General features: G+C 46.6%; 2 protein-coding genes and 1 long non-coding RNA gene across 3 annotated transcripts; 2 read left to right on the top strand and 1 right to left on the bottom strand.

Moving 5' to 3' along the window:
* Positions 1-307: 307 nt before the first annotated feature.
* Positions 308-14,631, top strand: LRR1 (leucine rich repeat protein 1). Its single transcript, XM_074957228.1, has 4 exons — positions 308-508; positions 1,879-1,977; positions 8,850-9,577; positions 12,726-14,631. Exons 1-4 carry the CDS (start codon positions 308-310, stop codon positions 12,976-12,978), a joined length of 1,281 nt encoding a protein of 426 aa, XP_074813329.1. The 3' UTR covers positions 12,979-14,631.
* Positions 14,632-17,899: 3,268 nt separating this feature from the next.
* LOC141989647 (uncharacterized) lies at positions 17,900-20,288 on the bottom strand. Its single transcript, XR_012640022.1, has 2 exons — positions 18,841-20,288; positions 17,900-17,925 (listed from the first exon to the last, which is right to left on the bottom strand). It is a non-coding gene; the product is annotated as an uncharacterized LOC141989647 (long non-coding RNA).
* Positions 20,289-23,560: 3,272 nt separating this feature from the next.
* On the top strand, positions 23,561-26,374 carry MGAT2 (alpha-1,6-mannosyl-glycoprotein 2-beta-N-acetylglucosaminyltransferase). Its single transcript, XM_074956571.1, has one exon. It carries the CDS (start codon positions 23,561-23,563, stop codon positions 24,878-24,880), a length of 1,320 nt encoding a protein of 439 aa, XP_074812672.1. The 3' UTR covers positions 24,881-26,374.
* The last annotated feature ends 1,143 nt before the right edge of the window (positions 26,375-27,517 follow it).

The raw sequence follows: 27,517 nt of genomic DNA, 5'->3' as shown, positions 1-27,517 counted from the left end.
CGGGGCCAAGGGGCCCCGTGCTCGCCCGCGAGGGGTCCTCACGCGGCCGGGGTGTACTCACACCTGCCTGTAAAACTCCCGCAGCCAGGCGGCCCCCGCTCTCGCCCAGGGGGTTCCGGGCCGGGGCGGAGACCGCAGCTCGGGCCCCGTCGTGGCCAACGCGCCGCAGAGACAAAGCCCCAGCGCAGGGAGGGCCCAGAGGAGTCAGGCAGCGCGCGGGCGGCTCCGCCAGGCTGCGCCGGGAGCCCGAGCGGCCGCAGGACCCCCGGGCAGGCGCGCGGGCGCGCGCTGCCTGAGCGGGCCGGGCATGAGGCTGCAGTGCGAGGTGGAGGTGCGGAGCCGCCTGCTGCCCACCTGCGGCCTGCGGGGCCGGGCCAAGGGCGCCCACGCGCTGCTCTCCCTGGGCCGGCAGCCCGACAGGCCGCCCGGCCGCGGGGGGCCCAGCGCCGGCCACGGCGTCTACCTGATGGTCTGCACCGCGCGGGACCGGGCCGGGGCCAGGTACAAGGTGAGGCCCCGCCTGCGCCCTGCCCTCCCCCCGCCGGGCCCGAGGGGAGACCCCCCCAGCCTCCGCCCTCCCCCGCCCCCGGGGCCCGAGGGGAGCCCTCCCCCTCCCCCTCCCCCTCCCCGGGGGCCGGGCCGGGTAATAGTCACTGGCTCCTTCTCTCCTTTGGGCTGCGTCAGGTACAAGGGGAGACTCTGTCCCCTCCCAGGGCAAGGTAGAAGGGGAGACCTGCACACGCTGCACCCAGTGTGACTTCACCGAGCCGGGTAGGGGGTAAGATTTCCTGTGCCCACAGCACCCGGGCTACCCAAGGTGAGACGCCCGCCCCGTCTCCCTGCAGGTGGCACCCCTGAGAGTGCTGTGAAACAATGGTCCATTTCGAGGCATGGCTGGAGAGCGGTTCCTGCGTACACCAGCGCCTTAGCTCTCTCTCAGAGTCAGGGGCTTCTCCCTCCCCTTTTCCTCTCTTTTGAAAGTGGTTCTTCTGATGCAATGAGAACAACCCGTTCAAGCAGGGAAAGCTGCCTGTCTGCAAAATGAATAAACTGAGACTAACCACTCCAAGCCATTAGCCTTTGGGATCTTGGCAATTCTTGGTCTTCATAACAATAGCATGTAAACATTTCAGACAAAAGTACGACTTGAGTTAATGTCCCTTTCATTGTGTGATTCTGCCAACTAGCTGCATAACTGTTCAGTAGACAGAGTACCCTGAAGAAACTAAACTTAAATTAAACAGGCTCTAAAATCAGATGGGACTGTATGTATTCAACTTCTTGTTAGTCCAGATATGGCTGAACATTTTCAATAGAGGTTACAGAACAGCACAACATTGGGTATCTGGTTGTGCTTCTCACTTAGGCACTAGCAAAGCTCAAGTGTGTTCTCCATCCCTACAAGATTCCTATGTCTGCATTAGAAATGTTTTTTAATATTGACATTTGATAGCTATGCCTGGGTTGTTAAATGTATGTAATAAATTGAGCAAAGACTTTTAATAGAATGATTAGAAATGACATGTCTTGGAATGTGTAAATATGCTCATTCTGTAATATGGCAATAACTTGTAAAATAGAGAGATCTGATTATTGTTACTGTATAATGTTTCTCTAAATGAAAGGTCACTGTTGTAGTGATCTCTCTCTGTTATTTACATGGTAAGGATTTGCAAACTTGATTTGTACTAGATAAAGAAAAAAGAAATTGTGTACTTAGTACTACACCAGGAATAGTTATTAAGCCCAATTATACTTTGAAACCGTATCTTGAAAGGTGCTTTTACTGTTGTTTTAACCAAAATTAAATACCCCCTGATTTCTTGGGAAGACTTTACACTCAAGCTCTCCACTTTTTTCCTCTCTTTCTTTCAACAGTTGAAGGAGAACATTGAGCAGTTCTTCACCAAATTTGTGGAGGAAGGGAAAGCTACTGTTCGTCTGAAGGAACCTGCAGTGGATGTCTGTCTCAGCAAGGTAGAGAGCTGATAGCGGGCTAGCTTTCTGTCTGGCTTTCTTTTATTTTATGTGGGTGGTGCACTGGGAGACCCCTCCCTTTTTTCTGTGGTCTTGAATGTTGCTCTTTCTGTAGCTAGTAAACACATGTCAAGCCCTGGAAAAGTTGGCGTATAAAACCTCCCTGAGGTGTTTTCTTACCTGACATGCGTTCTGACTCTACAGCATTCCCGGCACCTATTGGTGCATGTAGTGTGAGGTCTCAATCTGGTGTTAGAGGTGGATCCCCTGTGTAGGAGTTCATGGCACTGGCACTAGACCAGCCTTAGCTAGGTTTCCACAGTTAAGTGTTCCATAACCTACGTGCCTGTGCATATTTGTTTGCATGGCTTTAATTGTTTGTTGTCCAAAGCAAATATCTGGACTAGAAAGTATTCTGGGGTGATCTGTATGAAGTCTGCTGTATAGAAATAAAACTGTATTGTACTGATGTCATATAGAGTATAAATGCTCAAGCCAGGAAGTTTGACGGGATGTCATCTGCTTCTCTGTCTGCCTTTAGACTGTATAAGGCATCTCTCTATTCAGAGTGAATGAGAAGTCACAGTGCAAATACCTGAGCAATTTTCCCTAATGTTTTTAAAGGAAAATTTAGGCTGTAATCAGTGTTAGTCTTAGCAATTTGGGCCTGCCAGACAATTATTTTGGGGGCCCACAAACTTAACTAGGCACAAAGGAATAGCTTTTTGATATATGGTCTGTGAGATTATTCAGAAATATAATTAACTTGTTATATATATCTTAAAATGGGGAGGGATCTTTGGGTTATCCCCTCATTTTGCAGAAAAAGCTGAGCCCTGCTGCTTTTGCTTTGATACGTTAACTTTCTTTCCTTTGTTTTTCCAAATCCCCGCTGTTCTATCTCTGCCACTCGGTTTCCTCATTTGTCTAGTGTTTTTTCTCTCCTCTTTCCTTTAAAAAGCAGCATCCCATATCTCTTTATTTTTCATCTAGGCAGTCCTCCGTTACTCCTCCCACGTTACATTGTCTCTTTTCCAAAACCGCTTACTACATGGAATTTCCTTACAATTACTTCAATGCTTCTGTGAATGTACGAATAATGCACTGTTAAAATGATTATTCAGCTTGTGCTGCAAAATTAGAGGCCTCTGTTAATGTACCAGCAATACATTTGCTGTCTGTCTTATTGCTCAATTAATGCCTGACTAGAACTGATGCAAAATTTAGGAAAACCTCGAACCTTTCTAGGATTATTTTTCTAAAATCTCAAAATTGGGTTGTGTGGCTAGAAGAAAAGTAGATTATTTACCCTTTTGTTTAGGAAGCCGCACTGGTTCCCCGTGCCCTTCCACTTGTGTGCTGTATTCCTGAGTCTCTAATCTAAATGAAGTCAATTTTCGGATTTATGCGAAGAAGGAAATGTAGGTACTATGAGGAAAATATATTCTATCTTTGAAGAAAAGTTGTTCAAAGAATTAAATTTAATAACAGCTTATGGTCCTTGTGAACAGAAAAATAGCTTCAGTAGCCTTACAGAAAAGTTGAAACCTTAGAAGCAATGCTAGGAACACTTGACAACATCCTTGCAATAAGCATTTATTTATCTGTTTAATGGATTCGAACAGTAAGCTTCTGAGAACTGGAGGTTCTGGGAAGAACCCATTGAACCAGCACTTCGAGCCCCTGAAAATGGTTTTGCTTATGGGGGCAGGGAGTTTCTCACCTACCAGTTCTACCCCCAACCTCCTTGCCTGCCTGTCCATTTATACAGCGCTCGTCACCTTGGTATCTGAGGACTTTGTGCCTCTACTCGCTTCTGAAGCCATTCAAAACCTTAGCACTTCAGTTTGGTGGATACAGTATTTAAAAAAAAAAAATTAAATGTGTTAAATTTAATTAAAATGATGCTTTAAATTAATTTAAAACAATATAATTCTGTTCATTTTAGGGCTGACTCTGTCCTGTCTCACCTTCCTCCTTTATAAGACCAGACCAACAATTATTTATGTTAGGGTTGAAGTCTGTTTCTGGCATTGGTAGAGCATGTAGTGCCTTTCCAATTGTCAGTAGGATGTTTCCTTAAAGGTGGTTGTTTCGGCAGATCTTGTGTGTGGCTGTGCTGTTTGACTGGTTGGTAGGAGTCCATAATTTCCCTGTCAGGATGACTGAGTAATCAGATGTGATTTTACAAGCCATTGGATGGCACCTGCCTGTCCTACCACTGTCATGCTGGAGTTAGGGTTCATATTAAACTATTCAGTCTTAGATTGTTTCTCAAGGATAACCAGAGTACATAGGAGCCCTGCTAGGTATAAATAGTTACAAGAATTATTTTACCAAGATGGGATCCACAACTCATGGATCTAGCAGAGAGGATTGATCTGAGCCTGCAAGTTTCAGGAACATTGGTGCTGAGAGTATTTGGCCTGACGATTGAGCTGTGTTTGTTTAACTGATAGAATGTGCTGGATGCGGTGGTGATAAAACACACTTTTTCTCTGCATTCTGATAACTGACCTCTCAGATGCACTGTCTGTGTGTTGATATAGGGAAAATCTGCAGTAGGGGAAGGACTTGCAAATTTTTCTGATTCAAAATTGTGATAACTATGGCTGCATCCTGTGTAGGAGGAAAACTTTGTCGCATAAGATCATTCAGAGCCAGTGTGCTGCTTTTACTCCTGCGGGAATTCTGCGCCACTGTGCAATGCAGAATTTTGCAGAAATTAACGTGCATGCAGAGGTTCCCTTCCCCCACAGAAATGGGCTGCAGTGCTGCTGACCATCACTAGGGGCCACTCTACTCTGCAGAGCCCAGCTTGCACATAGAAGACACTGCTGGAGGGAGGGAGAGGGAGCTAGAGCAGGGGTTCTCAAACTTCATTGCACTGCGACCCCCTTCTGACAACAATTACTACAAGAGGGGGGACCAAAAGCTTAGCCCACCCGGGGTGGGGGGGCAAAGCCAAAGCCCAAGGGCTTCAGCCCCAGGCAGGGGGCCTGTAACCTTAACCCTGTCACCCAGGGCTGAAGCCCTTGGGCTTAGGCTTTGACCCTGGGCCCCAGCAAGTCTAAGCCAGCCCTGGCGACCCCATTAAAATGGGGCCACAACCCACTTTGGGGTCTCGACCCACAGTTTGAGAACCACGGAGCTCGAGGGTTCCTGGCAGCTGGGCTCTGGAGAGGAGGTGGTTCGGGTGTATTGGCGGGGGTGACCCTGCAGGTGGGGTGGTGGGGGAGGGGGTAGAGAAACAGGAACTGGGTTGTCATCAGGGTTTCTTTAACTCTTTACTCCTGGGGGAATTTTTTTGTGTCTCTGTACTGTTACAGACATACTCGCTGACAGGTGTATCAAAATAAATTACCAAAATACTTGAAACTGGCGTGATTATGTAGTGTTATTTTGACAAATAAAATGTGCAGAATTTTTAATGGCGCAGAATGCCCCCAGGATTTTTCTTTGCATCCTGATTGAAGGTTCTTCTCTCTCAGTATCGATTCTGAAATGGTACAAATCCAAAGGTTTGTTTCTGAGCAAAAGGCTGAAGGCCTGCTAGCGGCTCAGAGGTTTACAAGAGGTATAAAAATTGAAGTGGAAAATGTGTGTGTCTTAAAGACCCATTTGGATTTCGTTACATATCTACAGAAAAACTGCTTGACTGACTTCATCTGTCAATCTAGGTTACAGTATCCATTTAGAGTTTATTTAGTGGCTAACTTCAGCATTCCGTGAAGCAGTTGAAGGTAAATCATGAGCTGCTTATTACATTTAAAACCTTTTATTAAAAAGCTCCATGTTTCATTGTAGATGAATGTTGACATTTCACAAAACTGATGCAACCCCCTTCTGAGCCACTCTAATTTTGAGTTCAGATTTTCAGATGACAATGATTTCAGCTTCTAGAATGAGCTTCAGGATCTAGGAACACATCCACTCTAAATTCTTTAAGAATTAGTGGTGCTCTGGCTTTGTATTTTCCTTTGTCAGCTACATCCCAGACAACAGCCTTTATGATACCATCATTGGTTTCATAGTTCCAGTGGATGCTGGTGACTTGGATCTCCTGAGTAGGAATATATTCCTCAACAAAATTCTTCCCCTAGAGTCAGTGCTAGAGTATGATTTTTTCCCTGTGTTCCTGTCCCCTCAGATAACAATTTTCGTATTATACTGGACCCCTTGGCAAACCTGTTCTGCAGAGACTGGTTCATGGACTGCAGTCCTACAAGCATGTTCTTATCTCTGACTGGAGCCTGGTCCAAGCCCACCAGCTTCTTCAGGGCTAGGAACATCTTCCATGTCCCACACCTTCCTGGAGAAGACAAACCTCTGTACAGCCTGTAGAAGAAGAGCCTCCTGCCAGAGACTCAACAGCAGCCCCGTCCAGGAGAGCTCCTGGAGGTGAGGGGACAGGTTACTTATGGAGCTGGCACATATATAATTTTTTATGGCAATAGAGTGGGGGTGTGATTGCTGAATGTCCCTAGCAAAACACAGTCCTATGCCCTAAGAGGGAGGAATCTGCCCAAACCCCAGCACCCTTGGGCTGGTCTCCCAGAACCTGCCTCCCTGCCCCGTGCTGCTAAGCAGGATGTGGGACTGCAGTGCAAGGCTTGGCCCCTCATAGCTTGAAGGGGGCAGAGGGCACTGTCTACCCGAGGGGATTCATCCTAGATTCTTTCCAAAAGTGAGAATTCCAGCTTAACTAGTCAATCTCCCTGCCAACAATATTTCCATATCCTTTCTGGTAATGTTCTCTTTCATAACCTTGTTGTAGACAGGTTCCTAATTTCTCTGGAGTAGACTAAAGATCTTTGGAACATCCATCCAGTGCTTTATTTTATAACCCTGGAGCAAAAGATCATTAGAAGGAATCATTAGATCCAAGGAATGTCTACTTACATAGCCAGCTTCAGATCAGTTCCAGTCCGGGAGATTTGTAGGGCAGCAACACAGACTGCTTACTTTTACAATAGCCTTTTTTATTGCTGGGACTCTGATATTTTGATTCCAGTTTTCACTTATTACTATCACAGGATCATTTGCTGAGCACTTCTGAGAGTAACCATTTGCCTGTTTTATTTGCATAGGCATGTCTTTGTGGGTTTTCTCCTCAACTTGTTCTTGTTTAGGGGTATCATACTAACTTTGCTTAGACAATGTGGAAGGATTTTCTTTTTGAGACACCAAAAGACAAGGTATTGTCATCTTGAAGTTGCAGAATGTTTTACCTTCAGCCTCTGGCATCCCAGAGCTGCTTAGTTTCCAAGAGTTGGCATCTGCTGTGATATCCACTACTAGAGCAAAGGAAATCTTACCTATAACTTTTGTTCTCTGGCGTATAGTCACAACAAATCTACCCACTTCCCCAAAGATCGGGGGGATATTTTTTTTATGTTCAGATTTGATTTGCCACCTTTGATATTGAACAGGGAGTTAATTTACATTAGATATTTGTGGGCTTAGTAAGAAAGCCAGTCATACTGTTAGCAGGGCAATCAGGTTTATTTGGCCCTTACTGCTATCTTAATCAAATACGGCTTATCTGTATGACAATAGCACCTAAGGGCCCCCAGGATCAGGGCCCCACTGTGCTGGGTGCTTCAGACACATAGTAAGAGACAGTCCACTGCCCTATAGAATTTACAATCTAAACAGACAATGGCTGGAAGAAAGGAATTACTATCCTCCATTTTACAGATGGAGAACTGAAGCATATAGACTGAGCGACGTGGCCAAGCTCTCAAAGAGCTGTCAGAGCTGGGAATAGAATATAGATCTTCCAAGTCTCTGTACAGTCCTGAAGCACAAGACTCCTCTTCCTCTCCTGCTTTGAGAGAGAAGTGCATGTTGTCTGTGGGAACACCTCATCGTCTGCTTCCTTTTTTTTTTTTTTTTTTTGAGGTGCGTAATAGCTTAATCTGGCTGTTTACTGCATGCCAGTTAGTTTTCTATGAGAGGTAGTTTGGATTAGATCTGTACGGGGAGGCTTTCAAAAGAGCTGAGGCATTTGAAAGCGACGCCATACTATTTAACCTCAACTGTACCAATACAGATCTCCTTTAAATCTATTAAAGTTGTGCTAGATCTTTATTCAACATGCAAGTCATCTGGTATTCCTCAAACTGATTCATGTGATATGTCAGTGGTGCTATCATCATGCTGCGCCCAACCTGAAGCAAGGATGATTGTTTCCTCAGAAAAGTAAGGAGGCTTCCTGGTTCTGCCAGAAGCTTTCTGTGTGACTATGGGCAACCAGTTAACCTCTCTGTCTCAGAACATCTGAACTTGCTCTACGGATGTTAAACCTGTTAGTCCAGAGTTTCCATTGTGCCTCAAACTTCAAATGCCACCCATGCTCAACCTTTGTTTTTTTGTTTTGTTTTTTCTGGGGGTGGGTGTTTGGTTTGTTTGTTTTTCCCCCCCTGCCTAGGGGCTGTCAGAAACACTGTTTATAGCCTTAAAGCTCTGTCTCCCCCTCCACACCATGTGTGTAGTCTGTAGAAACAGGCATGTTAACCTGTTCCAGCTGTGACTTGCTGCCCTCCTTTTCCAACCCTTATTCTCAGCTTCAAACTCTTGCGCTTTGTTCTTTTTTTTGAGCTATGTGGTGCATTTTGTTTGCTCTGACTGGTTAGGAGAGGTTGTAACTTCCCTACCTGAATTTTTTATCATTGGTACTTAAATACAGTTACTAGAGAATTCAAAACAAGCCTGAATTAAGCCTCTTTTTCCCTCTAGCCATTTTCATTACCCTGCTGACTCAGTGTCACTGGACACCCTTCTGTACAAAAGAGTTCAGAAACCACTAGCACAAGTCCAGGAGGTTTAAAAGTGAAATGTTTAGAGTTATTCTGTTTTTGTTTTTGTAGGCAAATGCTAGCAATTTAAAGAGCTTCCTTGCAGCAGTGAGGCTGGCTCACCGAGGCACCGATGTTGAAGCGCTGCCGCTCTCAGTCTTGGTACCAGCAAAGACTTCGGAAGTTGAAAAACCTAAAACTAAGATGATCATTACGTCGAGACGAGACTATCCGCTAACCAAAAATTTCCCTTACTCCCTCGAACAACTGCAGGCCTCGTACTGCAAACTCGCCCGAGTCGACATGCGAATGCTTTGTCTGAAAAAACTCCGAAAACTAGACTTAAGCCACAATCATATCAAAAAGCTGCCAGAAACTATTGGTGACCTCGTCAGCCTTCAGGAGCTTAATCTGCACAACAATCACTTGGAGTCCTTCTGCGTAGCTCTGTGCAACTCCACGCTTCAGAAGTCTCTCCAGTTTTTGGACCTCAGCCAAAATAAAATCAAAGCACTTCCAGTTCAGTTTTGTCAACTGCAAGAACTCATTCACTTAAAGCTGGATGATAATGAGTTGATTAGGTTGCCGTTCAAGATGGGCCAGCTAAGTCAACTGCGCTTCCTGTCAGCAGCCCGTAATAAGCTTCCTTTTTTGCCCAGTGACTTCAGAAATCTCTCGCTTGAGAAGTTAGATCTTTTTGGAAACCCTTTTGAACAGCCTAATCCTCTTGTTCCCAGCATACAGCTAAAAATACCATTAACTTTACTAGAATCTGCTGCAAGAGCAACAGTAAATTACAGGTAAGAATAGAATGATTCGTCTATAGCTTTGAAAAAGAATGGTAAACAACCTGGCAAGTGTTTAACTTTGACTTCTAACATATGCAATTACAGTAAATTACAGGGTAGCAGAAAAGTTCCTTTAAACTCAATATAAGTTGATCTCTCAAGGCTCAGTGTAATACTGGTGAGAATCTGAGATTGTTTTAACTGTAACTTGAAACTTTTGAAAAGGGGGGGGGGGGGTCAGTGAAACCTGTAGATTGACACCCTCTATCTACAAAACAGGATTAGTTTCAGAAATGAACATCTGCTCTCTCAAGTTATAAGAATACACCTGTTTCCATGAATATTGGTCTCTTCTGAAACTACCAGTGCAGGGTTCCTATTGTGGGGAGGTTTTGTCATGTGGGTGTATAGTTCATATTGGGTCCTATCCACTATGGCTTGAGGCTGCTTTCACGCATGGTTGCCACTCAGCTTGTGTTCACACACCCATGTTAGAAATCATGCTAAATATTTGCTAGTGGGTATCCACTTTCTGCTAATATGCTGGTTTTTGAAAAGGAAAAGAAACCCATCCACACTGAAACTGCCAGCTGCAAATGTGTTTGTAGCTTGTTCTGCTCTTTGTGTGGACAGGGCCTTAAAGAAGATCTGAGCAGCGTTGGAAAGATTTTGGTTAAATGTGAGGTGACTGCTTGGAAGGTAAATGTATAGCTGTAGCTACATCATTCCAATTGAGGTCTCTATCTACCTTACCACTGGCTTTCTTGAAGCACTGCAGCATCAGGATTGCTAACTGGCTTTAGGGGTTAGGATATGGAGCTTTTCACCTCTAACTTGAAAAGGCCCAGCTGTGAGTAACTAAGGCCTGGTCTACACTGGGGGGAGAATCGATCTAAGATACGTTGACCTCAGCTACGCTATTCTCATAGCTGAAGTTGCGTATCTTAGATCGACTTAGAATCACTTATTTCGCGTCCTCGCGGCGCGGGATCGACGGCCGCCGTTCCCCTGTAGACTCCGCTTCCGCCTCTCGCCCTGGTGGAGTTCCGGAGTCGACGGCGGAGCGATCGGGGATTGATTTATAGCGTCTACACTAGACGCGATAAATCGATCCCTGATAGATCGATCACTACCCACCAATCCAGTGGGTAGTGTAGACGTGGCCTAAAAGTAATTACTATCTCACTCTTGCAGGAAATAAGCAGCCTCCCTGCAAGGCCAGTGTCTGCCATTTGTACTCCCCGGGGTCTACTACAGTGTGCAACACCTAAATGTTACTGCTTGTCGGTCTGTATAGAAACCAGCAGCTGTGTTAGGAGTGGAGCTGCCATGCCCAGTAACAACCCCTAGGGGAGACAGGCAGAGGAAAAATGCTCAAGTCCCAAGCTGCAAGACATAAGAGTCTGTTGCTTCTGGACTACACAAGAAATTGGGGTTTGGATTAGAAGAGAGGTGTGAGGAAGGTTTAACATAGGACCCAGAGACAGAAGAAAGGGGAAATAAAATGTAGATTATCAAAATTCTGGAATCTTTCTCCAGCCCTCTCTCTAAAATATAAGCTGTAAAGCCCTGTCCACTTGTCTGGAAGTACAGGTTACAAGTACCTACGGGTATTTGGGGCACTCTTGTAATGTGAATTTACTGGCTAGCTCATATCTCATATTCTCACTGGCTAGCTCATATCTAGTTCATATTCTCACTGCCACTGACCTCCCCTTCATCAGGACTGTACTGAATAACTCACCTGCAAAGCTTTGTGAATACTTTTTTTCCCAACTTCCAAATACAAAGTACACTTGTGACAAGCTAGTATATACTTCTCAAAAAAGTGCTAAGCAACCTAAATATAGGGGTTGCTACCAGCTCCCTTTTAGTAGGGTCTGTCTGGAGAACTTAATGCCAGTACACTAGCCAGTTAAATTTCAGGAGGGCTTCTTTTAGTTAATATGCCAAGCATAATCATTTTAATACATTGCTGCTAATTGACTCCAAGGATATGGGGAGATTGAGGGTTTGTCTACACTTACCGGGGGATCAATGCATCGGTGGTCGATTTAGGGGGTCTTCACTAGACCCGCTAAATAGACCGCAGGTCGCTCTCCCATCAACTCCTATACTCAACCTGAATGAGAAGCACATGGGGATTTGACAGGAGAGTGTCTCCCATTGACATAGCGTAATGTGGACCCTATGGTAAGTAGATCTAAGTACATTGACTTCAGCTACGTTATCACTTAGCTGAAGTAGCGTAATGGTCTCCCCCATAGTATAGACAAGGCCTCAGAAGGAACCCTTCTCAAAACCCCTAAATTATATTTGGGATCTGTGTTTATACTTTGTAGCAACATAGTATTCCATATGCAAAATCGGAATTTGGATTATCTGTGGTTTCACTCTTCTAATTAGAGGGAACTGGGAACAGATCAAAGGCAGCAAACTAATTTGGGAGGGCAGAGTCTCTTATGGTTATTTAAAACAATAATTGCATGAGGGAGAATCCTTGGTTCTAGTTCTTGATCTGAAGTGATTATTGAGTGTCATGACAGAGAAGGTAGGTAAGTCAGCAGTAGGTAAGTCAGCAAGAAGTCCGAGTTAGGGTGTCTAGGACATACTACCATTTTGTTTATTTCAAAGCAGTTTTTATAAATGTCTAATTTATCCTAAGAGTAATATTTGACATCACTGTCTTTTCTATGTCACGGCTTTGAGATATTTGATGTATTATGAATGGATTGGAGGGTGGGGGGGAACATACAGAGACCTTGCTGACGAGGGGGGGGGTGCCAATGTGTGGTGTGGTGGCTAAATTTTTGTTGCCCCTCTTCTTTTCTCCCTGCATCTGTCCTAGCACTGTAATGATTTTTTTATAACCAGCATGGCCCTCTGGCTCTTTTTCACTGTGTCTGTCTTGATCCAGGTTCCTGATTCTTAACAAAGCAACCAGGAACATGGCTACACTTTATTTACTTCCATCTTGGCTGTAACGCTAGTCTGTCATTGTAGATGATGAACAGGTCTTTCAGACTTGAATTATGTTTATTTCCTCTTATAAAGGGTTATCTCATGGCACAATTGTTAGCAATGCATGTGTCAATCCCTAAATTTGACTGGTATTGGTTAATGTTGCAGTATGTTCACACAAACTCATCTTTTTCAACAGAATCCCTTACGGTCATCATCTCCTTCCTTCTCACCTCTGTGAAGATCTGGAAGTAGCTAAAACATGTCAATGTGGAAGTGCCTGTCTAAGCTGCTTCATTCAGACAACAGTGACCATGAATCTCCACCATGTAGCTCATACTGTGGTCCTTGTAGATAACATGGGAGGTACAGAGGCACCCATTGTCTGTTATTTTTGCTCTCTAACTTGTTATTCCCAGTTTCTAGATAGATATCTGCAGAGTAATAGGTGACCTTAAGGGACAGCAAAGGCACTGTTGTGGGAAGTTTCATCCAGTGATGGAGGACTCTGAAATCAAATGTTGCTTGGCTGTCCTTGTTTGCTATTATGAAATGGAGACAAACCATTGAATGTGCACTACAAATAGTTAATAATGTCAAACTTACAAAGCCTTCTCACTGTAAGCCTGATGTGGTGTATCTGTGCTTTAAAGTTTCTTTAATCTTAAGTAGCTATCACGTTAGTGCAGAGAGAGAGATTGCTCCCAACTTGAATCTTCTTAGTAAGAATGTATTTTAGCTTGCTTATATGGCTGTAACTTTCTCCAAAGCTTCATTATTTTTTCTCTGTATGCTTTTTTTTTAAATGGATTAGGTGACCTCTCCTTGCCAGAAGGAGAGAGTTGGGTGAATTTCTGCTTGTTTCTGTTGTCAATCTTGTACGCCCTCCCTTGCTTGATGCTCTGAATTCTATCAGCTAGAGAGTACTAGACTTTTTTCCTAGTCCAGAATCTCCTATTCTCCTTCGTAAGAGCACAGTGTGGTGCCTTTCCTGCCAGCGAGCAGGAGTCCTGTGTCTATTCACTCGCTTGTTTATTGCGGAACAACAAAGTATTCTGCTGCCAAAGAGCATGACTAGTTCTAAAACACTCTTCAGGTATTTTCGGTTCCATAAACAATTCCATGTATAGGGTGCTCACCTCAAACAGGAAACAGTATTATGATTTTTTTATCTGAACAAATGTTTGTGTGTTTTTATAACTGTCATATGAGAGAGAAATGACAGCTTCACATTCACAACCTAAATTGTTTACTATTTCTAAGCATCATGCAAATTTTTAAGGTTCTTGGGATGTTCATTATGTGATTACTTCAATTATTAAATGGTGAAATTCTTTTTCTTGCACATGTGAATTTATACAAATGTTGCTTTGTGTTACAATTGCACTTGTCCGTTATGATCATCTAATGCTTTCCGGTCACTAGTCCCAGTCTCTTATCTTGACCAAGATATTGAAATGTTTAGAGAGCTTCCACACTCCTAATTCATGTCTTGTCCGTGGCTTGATTGCTCAGAAGCTCCAACCTTCAACCAAAGGAGACTGCAACTCCAAAGTCCATTCCTCTTGCCACCAGCACCACCTCTGCCTTGCTTGGGTTCAGCTTCAGCCAGCTGTTCTTTATTCATGAACTGATCTCATCTAAGCACTGGGCCATGGTGGTGGTAGTGATATGGTCATATGTAGTGAAGAGTAGGTAGAGCTGAGTGTCACCTGTGTATTGCTGGCATTTGAGTCCATGTCATTTGACCAGTTCGCTTAGTGACCATGAAGGACTTCCCAAAGGGAAGACATGAATAGGTGAAAAACTTCTGCGTTCTCGTAGAAGTCACTTGCATTTTTATTTAATGTGATTCTGGGAGAACTTCCTATGAAGACTTACTTTCATTTGTATGTTCTTTGATTACATATCAGAATATTCCATGAAATACACTACGTGATCCAACCTGAACACATTGGGTGAGTTGACTTATTTTGATATGTTATGGAGAGACCAACTTCTCTCTCACAATTATGGCGCTCCAATACTTTTAGCCCAAGTTGTTTTTAACTTTTGACTTGAAAATTGCCAGGTGTATGCTTAAAGCTAAGGAAAACTTTTTAATACTATGAAGAAACTTGGTCAAGCTGTTCTGGAGTTACAGATATTAAAGTTTATCCCAAACATGGAAACAGTCTGCAGCAGCTCCTTAGTTAATCTTGTGACCAGAATTCCATTATAAATCCCTATAACTTTGCATGGGGAAACTATGTTGGGATTTACTCAGAATAGACTGGAATCTCTTTTGCAATGTGAAAGCAATTGGTCAAATCATTTTGAAGTTAAGGATTCTCAAACATGAGACTTCTTTGAAATGTAATTAGTACCTCACATTTAGCCTTCTACCTTAAAAAAAATAAACTTAACTAACACTGCAGTTTTACATAGTTAAGTGCCATTGAAAGTTAGGCTATCGGCTACCTTTTAAGTGGATTTACTTGATAAAATTAGCCTAGCGCTATCGTACTCCTGGTATCCATTATTGTAATATCTGAGTGCCTCATAATCTTTAATGTGTTTATCCTCACTGCACCCCATAAAATTTACAGAAATAATCTCCAATTTGAATTTAAGATTGCTAATAGGTAGCCTGATTGGTTTGTCTTCATTTAGCCACAAAGCATTTACAAATATGGAAATAAACAATGCTGTTCAAATACCCTCTGATACAATAACTACAAACAACTGTACCTGTAAAACTGTAAATACCACATTGCACAGAGGCTGTGACTAGGCAGCAGTAATCTGCCACAAAATTGAGGGTAGTGTATGTTTGCTCTAAATTGCAAGGATAGCGATTCACTTCAGGACCAGAGGAATATAAAGAAAACCAGGGAAACTGATCATCTGAGGGAGAGCAGTGATGAAATGCAGCACTTCCAGCATGGAAAGATGGAGAACTACAATAAAAAACTTACACCAGCTTCTAGGTGAAACGTGAGAGCAGTGCTTTTGTTCAACAGTAGCAATGATAGATAATGCTAGTAAACGTGGTGAAATAAAATCCTGACAAACATCTGAATTAGGTTTGTCTGCAACTAAAGTCTTCATTTTGAATTTAACACAAAGTTATTAGGTTTATAAACCTATGTGAAGCATAGCTTGCACTAAAACAAAAATTCCCTTCTGTAACCACAAAGTGGTGCTAGAATGCTCCAGCCATCTATGAAATTGTGTGTGAAGAGGGAAGGGACATTTAACGCTCAAAGAAGCATGCTGCATGGGGCATTATCCTACTACCAACATAACTGTTTTAAAGCAGTGGCAGAATGTAGTCTCCGGGTGTTACTTTTAAATATTGTCACTGAATTCCATCAGGGAGGAAAGCTCTAGATCCGTTTGCCACAAACTACCTTTTAGCTAGTTTTACAGCCACGTCTACGCTACAAAGTTTGGTCAACGCAAATTATGTCAACTTTTGTGTATGCCTTTTATGTATCAGTTTGACTCATGCGCGCTTGGGAGCTTGCATTGGTGCACATACCACGCGTGCCTGCATTGAAGTAGAATGCAGTGCGCCACAGGTAGGTATCCCAGTATGCCCTGTGCCATTGTCCTGCTCAATGTCTTGTGGGATACCAGCAGTTTACCAAGGGATTTAGGGGTCAAGTTCCCACCATGCCACTTTCTCCATCCCATAATGCTTTCCACATTCCATAATTTGTGCACCTTTTTTAGTCTATTTTTTTTAAACTCTCAGTCCCTCTTGCTGCTTTTTGGTCTTTGCCATCTCTCTGGCAGATATATGGGCCCTGAAGAGATCAGGGGGGTGGCCATTGCAATTACAGGATGGCCACTGCTAATACAGGGTGCACAATTCTCCTGTATTTCCAGGGCTTGAATGAGTAATACTGCAACCAGTACTGCAGTGAGAAAGAGGCAGCGATGTACTGGATGCTGAGGGACACACTGTGTTGGAGGGGTGGGGAGCCAGGTTGCTGCTCCACACGGTGGATTGCTGTTCCTAGGCCCAAGAAATGAGGACTGATAGCGGGGCATTGCATTGTAAGGCAGGTCTGAGCCATCCAGTGCAGTGACACCAAAGTGAAAGCTGCACTGCAAGTGGAGACAATTATGCTCTGGGAGCTCGCAATGCCGAATTGCTGTAGGCAATCAGTTTGGAAATGGAAAATCCACAGTGGGGGGCCATTGCCATCCATGAGCGTAGGGAGGTTGTGTCTTATGCTACACAGGACCGTGACTCTGGGTTGTATATAGAAAATAATGGATGGATTTTCAGCAACCTGAACTGCAATGGGACAATAGACCACATACACACATCTGTATTCTGCCAGCAGCCCATCTTGCTACTGTGCAGACCAACAGAAATGGCTACTTTGCCATATCTATGCAAATACTTGTGGATCAGCGGGATGCTTCACTCATATTGATGTGGGTTCATCAGGGAAGGTGCATGATGCTCGCATCTTTAAGAACACAGGACTTTGTCCCAGCTTGTAGGTTTTGGAATGCTTTCCTGACTGGCAGATTACCACTGGCGATGTTGAAATGCCTGTAGTGATTCTGGGTGACCCAGCCTACTCTTTGCTTCCCTGTCTTGTGAAACCGTACAGTGAGCACCTGGACAGCCCCAAAGAAAGATTCAACTATCTGCTCAGCAGTTGCAGAGTGTCTTGTGAGATTAAATATGGATGGGTCTTTGCCTCCCACTCTGAATTCTGTAATGCTAGGTAGGGGTAAACTCATAAAGATATTCAGAGTTTTCAAAAATAGAACTTCGAGTACAAAGAAATGGGCAACAAAATTAAGATGCAAACTAACTCAAGGTTAAAAACATTTTACTAACACTGTAACAGGGTGAACCATACTTCACTTCCATTTTTGCTTGGGGTTTTAAACAGTGAACACCTCCTCATCTATGTAAAACCCATTACAATGGAGTAGCTGGGGCTACACATGCACCTGCCTGTGGTTTTCACCAGTTGGTATGAGTAGCTCTAGTTCTCCTCCCCTGGTATGGAGTAGTAGGGTGGGGATATTGAGGGGTGTAGGGAGCATCGACTATGGAGTTCTCCAATGATTGGAAAGGCTGCTGAGTCTGGGGTCCTTGGGCGTGTAGGTCAGTAATTCTCTGCAACATCTGAGTTTGTGGCCTGAGCAAACCCATGATGTCCTGGCTTATTTCCCAGCCTGCATCTCAGTCCTTTTTCCTTTCCAAGTCTTGTGTTCCTCGTTCTTGATCCTTGTCCATGGTCACAATGATATGGCCCCTCAAAGCCCTGTGTTCACAGTCAGAGGCTGTGGAGTGCACATATCTTCTGTAGTCGTCATCTTGATCACCGTCAGACATTCAGTAGGTGTGCTGGGTGCATCTCTCTAGGCCACCCCACCAGAGGCTGCTGATTAAAACAGACAGATGCACCATTAGATATTTCAGTCATAACAAAAAGGGAGAGAGAAGTCTCAAAACTCCCTTAAATTATTCCCATCAATATCTTTAATCAGAAATGAGAATTGTCACTTTAACATTGGAGTGCCTCACTACAGGAGCTCTGCAGCTCAAACCATGGTGAAGGTGGCCTAGCCTAGCAGGGCGGAGGGCTGTTCTGTTGAGTTGAAGCTTTAAATGCTGAGTGCCCATCCCCATCTGTGGGTTTAGAGAGAGTTCAATAAATAGTGGCAATACGTTCACAGGAAATGGTGCTTTTGGCAATATCTCCCTCCTGAGGGTGACACAGGCTCAGAGATCCCAGCTGCTACTGATGTCCCCAAGCCAGCCGGGCCTATATGCTGCCAGCTGTTAATTGCAATGGTGCCAGAGTGCCATGGGAAAGTCTTCTTTGGCAGTGGAAGATACAAGATTGCCATCCCTAGAAATCTTCGGGAGAGTTTAGCAGAGTATCTCCATGAAAGTTTCATCAAGAGCTTTCAAGAGGATAAAAGGGACATCCCTATTCAGATTAACAAACTACTCCAGATGGCCTCCCCTGCCTAGCCTAACACGCCAAAAGAACTGAAAAGCAGATGCCACCTCTACCTCTCTTTGTTCTACCTCTACCTGAGCACAGGACACTGATCTGTTGGGGATTGTGTGATCAGATTTCCCTACTAATTTCTTAGAAAATAAAACAATAGGGAATAAATTCAAACATAATACCAGTAAAGTAAGCAATCAGAAGTCAGTGGCTTTGTTCTGTGCACGTGCGGATGGATGCGTGCCAGTTGTAAATGGGGAAAATTGTTAGCAGAGGAAGGGTGGTGAAGTTTTGGGCAACCAAAAGGAAAAAAATGCATGAAAGCATGCACATGCTTGCCTGAGCTCCCTTCCTCTTCACCAGTGGTATCATCTGTGCTCAGCTGGTGGGGCTGGCATGACTTGATGGAGTTTCAAGCAGCTGGCTCGTGGCATGATTTGAGTTCCCCGCTGCTTCTTCCCCCTCTTCCTTACTATTCACAGCACGGGACTCTGTATCCGGCTCCTGTGAAGTGTTCACAGTCATCTGCCGGCTTCTGGTGGGGTCACTGCCAAGTATGGCCTGCAGTTTGCAGTAAAAATGGCAGGTCTGCGGAGCTGCACCAGATTTCTAGCTGCCCTCCCTCACCTTCTGGTATCCCTGGAGAATTTCCTTGGCTTGTATATAGCACTGCTGCCCCTCTGTGTTGTACTCCCATTTCACCATCCCCTGTGCAATCTGTACGTAGATGTCTGTGTTTCTATGGCTGTTCTGTAGCTGGGCTTGCACTGCCTCTTGGATTCTCTTGGGCTATGGGGAGAAGACATCTTGCCTGCTCCCAGCAGCTGGGGGAGGGGGGCGGGAACACTCTGGTCAGATGCACGCAACAAAGGTGAGCTGGTAGGTGTGCTGGCCAAGGTGGGCATTCAGGAAAAGGCATTGATTAAACATGATTTTTAAAAAGGCAGGGAGGAGTGTGGGGAGAGTGTCTGTGACCCAGTGAAATTCAAGGCTGTGACTGAAGCAGCCACTGTCATGGAGATGGGCACTGTGGGACAGCTGCTGAAGGACTGTTAGGGTTGACTCAGTAATGCAGTGTCTGTACTCCCACTGCATTGACCTAAGTAGACAAACCATGGCTCTGAGTCGCTTGGGGAGGTGGTGGTGGTGTGTTGCTGTAATAAGGTACTTATGTCAGCAGGAGACAAACTTTGGTGTAGACGTGCACAACTAGGTCAACACAAGTCAACTTGTATAGACCAGGCCTGAGAAATATTTCAGGCCCATCCTTGTAAATTCTTTCTCAGATTTCCTATTACCCTTGCTTTCCGTCAGAGTGCCTTTTACCATTTTGATAATTGCAGATAAATTTAACAGTGTGATTTCCATGCGTAGTACTCAGCTGTACACTGTCCCAGAGCATGTACATCTCATTAACTGAGGAGCTCTCAGGTAGCTGCTATGTTTGTTTGTGGCTAATAAGGACATATTACGAATTACAATATTGTGTTATATGTAGGGCCGTATCAAATTCATGGCCATGAAAAACACGTCATGGACTGTGAAATCTGGTCTTCTGTGTGCTTTTACCCTATACAATAGAGATTTCATGGGGGAGACCAACATTTCTCAAATTGGGGGTCCTGACTCAAAAGGGAGTTACAGGGGGGGTCACAAGCTTATTTTAGGTGGCTCGTGGTATTGCCACCCTTGCTTCTGCGCTGCCTGCAGAGCTGGGCGCCCAGAGCGCGGCGGCTGTTGCCCGGGCGCCCAGATCTGAAGACGGCGCCCCGCCAACAGCAGCGCAGAATCAAGGGTGGCAACACCCTACCATGCCACCCTTACCCTTGCGCTGCTGCCTTCAGCACTGGGCGGCCGGAGAGTGTCGGCTGTTTATGGAGGGCCCAGCTCTGCAGGCAGCAGCGCAGAAGTAAGGGTGGCGATTCCACACCAGGCCATCCTTCCTTCTGCGCTGCTGCTGGCGGCGGCTCTGCCTTCAGGGCGGGGCTCCCGGGGCCAGCAGCCGCCGCTCTCCAGCCGCCCAGCTCTGAAGGCAGCGCCATCACCACCAGCAGCGCAGAAGGAAGGGTAGCAGAACCGCAACCCCCCCCCCAATAACCTTGCAACCCACCCACATGACTCCTTTTCAGGTCAGGACCCCTAAAATTACAATACTGGGAAATTTAAGATTTAAATATCTGAAATCATGAAATTTATTATTTTTAAATTCCTAGGACGGTGACACTGACCAAAATGGACTGTGAATTTGGTAGGGCCCTAGCTAAATGGCTTATGTAACAGAACACATGGGTGCTCCGATTTTCCTCTATTGAAAGAGCAATGAGATTACTTGATAATGACCTGTTCTGTTCATTCCCTCTGAAGCACCTGGCATTGGCCACTGTTGGAAGACAGAATATTGGGCTAGATGGACCTTTGGTCTGACCCAGTATGGCCGTTCTTATGTTCCTATGAGAATGCCTGAGGTGATCTCCTACCAGGCATGGAAGGTGAGACTCAGAAGGTTCAGTGGCCATTGGAATGGAGAGAGCGTGGGAAACCTCAGGAAAGAGTAGTTCCTCCACCAGCACTTCCAAATCCCACCTCCTTTCTTTCCCATCTTCAGCTGACTCAGCAGTATAGGAAACTCAGAGAGGTGTGAAGTGGTCCATTCATCTCAGTGTGCTCTTCTCAGCTGGAGAAGCCCCAGGGAGATGAATGCAGCCTGAAACAATAGGTCTGAGCAGTGTTCAGCTCCAACTATCTCACTGAGTGTTCTCATTCCCCTCTGCCCCAACTCCTGCAATTATAGGCCTATTATGTGCATGGAGTATGCCTGTTCTCAGCTCCTCACCTTGCTCTCAACACTGTGGCTATGTCTACACTATGGCAGCACAATTGCAGCTATGCTACTGTAGCATAGACACTTGGTACTGTGCTGGAAAAGATTTGTGTCGCTGTAGTAAATCTACACCCTCAAAAGGCGGCAGCTAGGTTGACGGAAGAATTCTTCCATCACCTTAGTGGTATCTATACTGGGGCCTATGTCAGCTTAACTATGGCCTGATCTACATCTAATAACTAGATTGACCTAGCTATGTTGTTTAGGGCTGTGAAAAATTTCACTCCCTAAGTGCCATAGTTAAGTCAACCTACCCCTTGCTGTAGCTGCAGCTAGGCTGAGAGAAGAATTCTCCTGTCAACCTAACCACTGCCTGCCAGAGAGGTGGATTAACTACAGCAATGAAAAAACCCTTTCATCAATGGAGGAAGGAGCATCTATAGTAGAGAAGCACAGCTGCAGCGTCATAGCTGTGCTCCAGGACCGTAGACGTACCCTACCTCTTTCAGGGGTGCGCACGGTAGCTAGGTTGGCCTAAGTTGTAGGTGTAGACCAGGCCTGTGTATTTTGCACCTGCTGGTTCGCAGCTCCCAACTGCACTCTCAGGGCCATATATCAAACATCCTGATTTCACCGCTCACCTGGGTCTCTCCTTTGTATGCCTGGGCCCTGCAACAAGCATGCCTGTTCTTAGCTCCTCCCCCCACCGCGGCCTGCACCATGCACTGAATATGTTCATTCCCACCTCCCCATCCAGCTCTCAGCACTGTGGGGACATATTTGGACAGAAAGGGAGAGGTTTGAGGAGGCAGAGCTGACTCCCGCATCCCTCACTGCACAGCTCTGACCCACTTCTTTTCTTTTCTCTCCTGTTCTGACCTCCCTTTTCCCCGAGGAACAGCAGGGCAGGGGCTGATGCTCCTTCCCCGCTGCGGGAGGTAGCGTGAAGGAGGGGAAGCTAAGCCCTGCTCTCTTGGCCCTGTGGAAGGAGGGCGGGGGTTCTTTGTAGGGAAAGGCACAGATGGCACTACTTTCCCCTGCCCGAACGAGGTCACTGGAGGACACAAAGACCCCGCCCCGGCGCCCGGGCTGGGCAGGGTGTCCGGGGTGACAGCAGCCTCGGGGCTGCAGGCCCGGCTGGGCTCGCAGAGCAGCGGACGCGGGGTTCGTCGACCCCGGTTACACACTGATCAGCGGCCCCCGGCGCCGCACCGGTCTTGGGCAACCGCAGCTCCCCGCTGCGGCCCGGGGGCCGGCGGAGACTCCGGGGCGGCTGGCCCGACACCGGCCGGGGGCCGTCCGCAGGCCCAGCCCGGCGCTCGCGTCCCTTTCCAGACACGGGGACACGGCAGGGGGCGGCGGCCCCGGCTGCCAGGCGCGCGGCGCTGCTCCCGGGCCACACAATCGGGGAGGGGGGCGCTCAGCCCGACCCCAGGGACCGCTGGAGGCTCTGCCCGGAGCAGCCAGCGACACCGACACGGCTGCGCCCCCGGCCAGCTGCCGCTGGGCCCCTGCCCCCCAGCCCCCGGGACAGGCCCCGCGGGACAGGCCCCGCGCCCCCCCCCGGGCCCGCGGGACAGGCCCCGCGCCCCCCGGCCCCCGGGACAGGCCCCACGCCCCCCGGCACAGGCCCGGCACCGCAGCGGGGTTCCCGCAGGGCCCCGGCCCAGGCTGGACCACGCTTCCCCCTCCCCCAGCCACGGGAACCCGCCCCGCCCTGCGGGCGCCCCCGGCCCCGCGCCCCGCCGCTTTCCGCGGGGCTCGGCCGGCGGAGCCGCGCTCAACACCAACCGGCCCCTCGGGGAGCGGAAGGGGTGGGGCGGGCGAGTGCTGAGTGACAGCGCGTTTGACCAATGGTCCAGGGCCCACGTGCGGCGCGTGCCCTATGGCGGCTGGGGACGTGTCCGGTGTGGGGGGCGGGGCGCAGCCCGGACATCGCGCGCGCGCGCCGCCGCCGCCGGCCGCCGCCGTGACAGTTGGTGTCCGCCTCCCTCCGCGCTGGGCCGCGAGGTGCCGCCGCCGGGGCCATGCGCGCGCCGCGGGCTGGGCGCCCCCGCGCTCCGGGAGGGCCGCGGCGCTGATGCCGGAGGGGCGGCCCCGGGCGTCTCCTCCCCCTTCCGGGCTCGGTCTGGCCGCCGCCGCCTGGGGCGAGCGGGGAGCGCGGCGCCCGCGATGAGCTAGGGGCGGGCCGAGCCGAGCCGAGCGGCAGGCCCCGCTTCCGCCCCGCGCCCCGGGACCATGCGGCTCCGCATCTACAAGCGCAAGGTGCTGCTGCTGTTGGCGCTGCTGGTGGCCGCCTGCGGCCTGGCGCTCTGGGGCAGCCACGGCCGCCCGCGCAAGCCCGAGCCCGGCGAGCCGCCCGCGCCCCGCGCCGCCAGCCGGGCGGCCGAGCTCGCCGCCTCCGCCGCCGGCCGCCGGGCCGCCAACGCCTCGGCGCCGCCGCCGCCGCCCAGGGCCGAGCCGGCCAACCGGACGCTGGGCTACCGCTCGCTCTTCTACCAGCTCAACTTCGACCAGCCCGTGCGCAACCTGGCGCGCTTCCCCCGCCGCCCGCCCGGCGAGCTGGTGCTGGTGGTGCAGGTGCACGAGCGGGCCGAGCACCTGCGGCTGCTGCTGGACTCGCTGCGCCGGGCCCCGGGCGTGGAGCGCGCGCTGCTGGTGCTGAGCCACGACCTGTGGTCGGAGGAGCTGAACCGGCTGGCGGCGCAGGTGGAGTTCTGCCAGGTGCTGCAGATCTTCTTCCCCTTCAGCAGCCAGCTCTACCCGCGCGAGTTCCCCGGCCACGACCCCCGCGACTGCCCGCGCGACATCGGCCGGAGGGCGGCGCGGCGCCTGGGCTGCATCAACGCCGAGTTCCCGGACTCCTTCGGCCACTACCGCGAGGCCAAGTTCTCCCAGACCAAGCACCACTGGTGGTGGAAGCTGCACTTCGTGTGGGAGCGGCTGCGGGCGCTGCGGGAGCACACGGGGCTGGTGCTCTTCCTGGAGGAGGATCACTACCTGGCCCCCGACTTCTACCACGTCCTCAAGCAGCTTTGGGCGCTGAAGCAGCGGGAGTGCCCGGAGTGCCAGGTCCTCTCCCTTGGCAGCTACAACGTCGTGCGGGGTGGCTTCTCCGGCAAAGCCGACAAGGTGGAGATGAAGACGTGGAAGTCCACCGAGCACAACATGGGCATGGCCTTCAGCAGAGACACGTACCAGCAACTGATCGAGTGCACGGATGCCTTCTGCACGTACGACGACTACAACTGGGACTGGACGCTGCAGCATTTGACTATCTCTTGTCTTCCAAAGTTCTGGAAAGTGCTAGTACCCGAAATCCCCAGGGTTTTTCATACAGGGGACTGTGGCATGCACCACAAGAAATCCTGCAGACCCTCTACCCAGAGTGCCAAAATCGACTCGCTCTTAAGCAGCAACCAACAGTTCCTGTTTCCTGAAACAATGAGTGTCAGTAAAAGGTACTCCATGGCACCTCTCTCCCCTCACGTGAAAAACGGAGGGTGGGGAGATATTCGAGACCATGAACTCTGTAAAAGTTATCGCAGACTGCAGTGAAAATCAAACTCTCAAATAGCCTCTCTTGTGAATTATTCCATACTGTCTTATGGACAAAAGTGTATAAAAGGGTTTCTGGATTGGTTTCTGCTTTAAGGTGAATAAACATTCTTGTAAAAGGTGTCTAAAAATAGTAATCTTTCATGTTTCCCAGTTAGATTTTTTTAAATGGGACAGACTCTACTGCTGAGAGCAGCTGGAAAACAAAATTTAAGCCCACATACAGAAAGTAGCCATTATGCTGTGCTTACTGACAAGGATAAAAAACATTAAAATGCATCTTCTCTATTACATTATAGGGCTTTTCACTTTCAGAATCTCTTAAACTCCATGTAAAATACATTTTGAAATGAGCAAATCCATGATACTCAAAGTACTGAGAAGAGTAAGGGTGGAATGGAATAAGCTTGACTGAACTCTAGTCCGTTTGCAGTCCAGCAGCCCTGTACTGTTTTAAATAACTACTTATTGTTTAAATTGAGTGACAGAGTAAAATCATTCAGCATTCCACAAGCTTGTACTATTTTATTAGGCTTGCTTGAGATTTGGTGCATATCTGCAAGAGCATTCTCTTATTTGCTATGTATTTGATTATATGAAGAGGGACAAATCATTGCTCAGTTTAATGTAGAAATATACTTTTTTTTAGTTCTGCCAAAATAAAATTCACATTTGTAATACCATGAAAGTCCTTGATTCTGCAAAACCATTAGTTTATTTAAATCTTCCCTGTTATGACAAAATTCAGTTTTTCTAATACAAAGAGGGTTTAAACATACACCAAATGTCATCGTTACCCATTCAAAGAGTGTACATCTAACTTCATTAAAAAAATCAGTAATTGAGTTAAAATAGAGAAACACAATATTAACCTCCTTTGGAAGAAAGTAATCACAACACTTAGCTTTCAAATTAGTCAGCCATATAAAAAGAATAAACATACTGTTTAATGAAAACATATGTTGAACTGGAACTGAAAGCCAGAAACAATACAAAACAATGCCATTTGTTAAAGTGAAACATTTGTCTATTCTAACTGTAGTGATGCATTTTTTTTAAAATGTCACTTACCATTGAAGTATAACAAACTTGTCAATACTAGTTAAAGAAGTTTTGTGGAATAGATTTAAAACAGATTTCACTGAACGACTTAGACAAAGTATAGAGGGGGAATGTATGTGACAGCTGGAATGCAGTCAGTCACTCTCTAAACATCAGCTAGTCCCCATAAACTATACCAAATACATACAAACCAGGTTTTAAAAATGGGGTGACAGGAATTATTCTAAAAGTACTTTCATGTAGCTAGATGACTTACAGACATTAATAAAAAAAGTGATTGGATAAATTTGTTACATTCAGCCTGAAGAAAACTCTACTGCACTTGTATTAGGATAAGAGAGGGTCAGTGGCCTTTTGTTCCTGTCTAAAAATAATTATTGCTCAATGAAACTGCTTAACTTGTGTGCTGATAGAGGAGACGTAACTTTCAACAAAACTCCGTTCTTAATTTTCTCTCCTACTTTATGGTATGTGAATAAATTGCTTAAATGTATTCACTGGAGAGGAAACAAAACAACTGTTATGAAGCCATCTCAATATGTGGATGTTTATTACTTTTTAAAAAATAGAATGTATGCCAAAACAAATTGTTCTCCTGGGTAATTTAACTGTCAAACTTTAGAGTTAGATAAGGTGGGTGAGGTAATATCTTTTACTGAACCAACTTCCTGTTGGTGAGAGAGAGAAGCTTTGCTGCTTATGCAGAGCTGTTCTTTAAATTTGATTTGAAGAAGAGCTCGGTGCAAGTCTCTCACCAACAGGAAGTTGGTCCAATAAAAGTTATCATCTTACCCACCTTGTCTCTCTAATATCCTGGAACCAACACAGTATATACATTTTAGAGTTGTCACAAGCAATAAAATTCAGTACTTGCTCTGTTAAGTATATGCAGCCCCAAGAAGTACTTGTGGTTGGCACAGCTACGTAAACAACCTAACCAGGGGAGATCTGAACTGTAAATCAAATTTAACCTAATTTTGTTCAGAAGTACATTTTCTTCAGCATGTACAACAGTTTGTAAAGGAATGGGTGGTTGTTTTTCTGAAAGTGACAGAAAAGGGATCTGAAAGGTTGAAATCAAAGCTCAGAAGTGTTCTTGCCTATTGTTGCACTTCCACTGCCATGCAATCTGACGTGCAGCACGTTTAAACCACAGGAAACTTATTTTGAGTGGTAAGAATAATTTAGATGAATTGACTCCATACTAGAAGATGACTATACATGAACAAATGCAGAGATGTTGGGAAATGCAGGGTTTGATGCACTGGATAACAAGGAAACAAATTAGTTAAACGTTGGTATGTTTGGATACTGTATATCTGAAGGAAAGTAGTAGGCTAAGATAGCAGTATAAACATTTATTTTAAGGAGACTAATTAAACAGCGGGCCTCTCCATGGAATGAAAAATGTTATTTGCCAAAAAACCCTACAATCATCACAAAATGAATATTGGCAAATATTTACTTCAAATGATGCGTATTGTTTATCATTAAGTTGAACAAAGATAGCAAATCTGGAGAGAAGCATTGCAAAAACACAGTAGATAAACATATATAAAAACTTTATTACATTAG

The sequence above is a fragment of the Natator depressus genome, chromosome 6 (genome assembly GCF_965152275.1).
Source record: "Natator depressus isolate rNatDep1 chromosome 6, rNatDep2.hap1, whole genome shotgun sequence".
Taxonomy (NCBI): Eukaryota; Metazoa; Chordata; order Testudines; family Cheloniidae; genus Natator; species Natator depressus.
The sequence above is the reverse complement of the archived record's forward strand: the minus strand, read 5'-3'. Positions and strand labels throughout refer to the sequence as shown.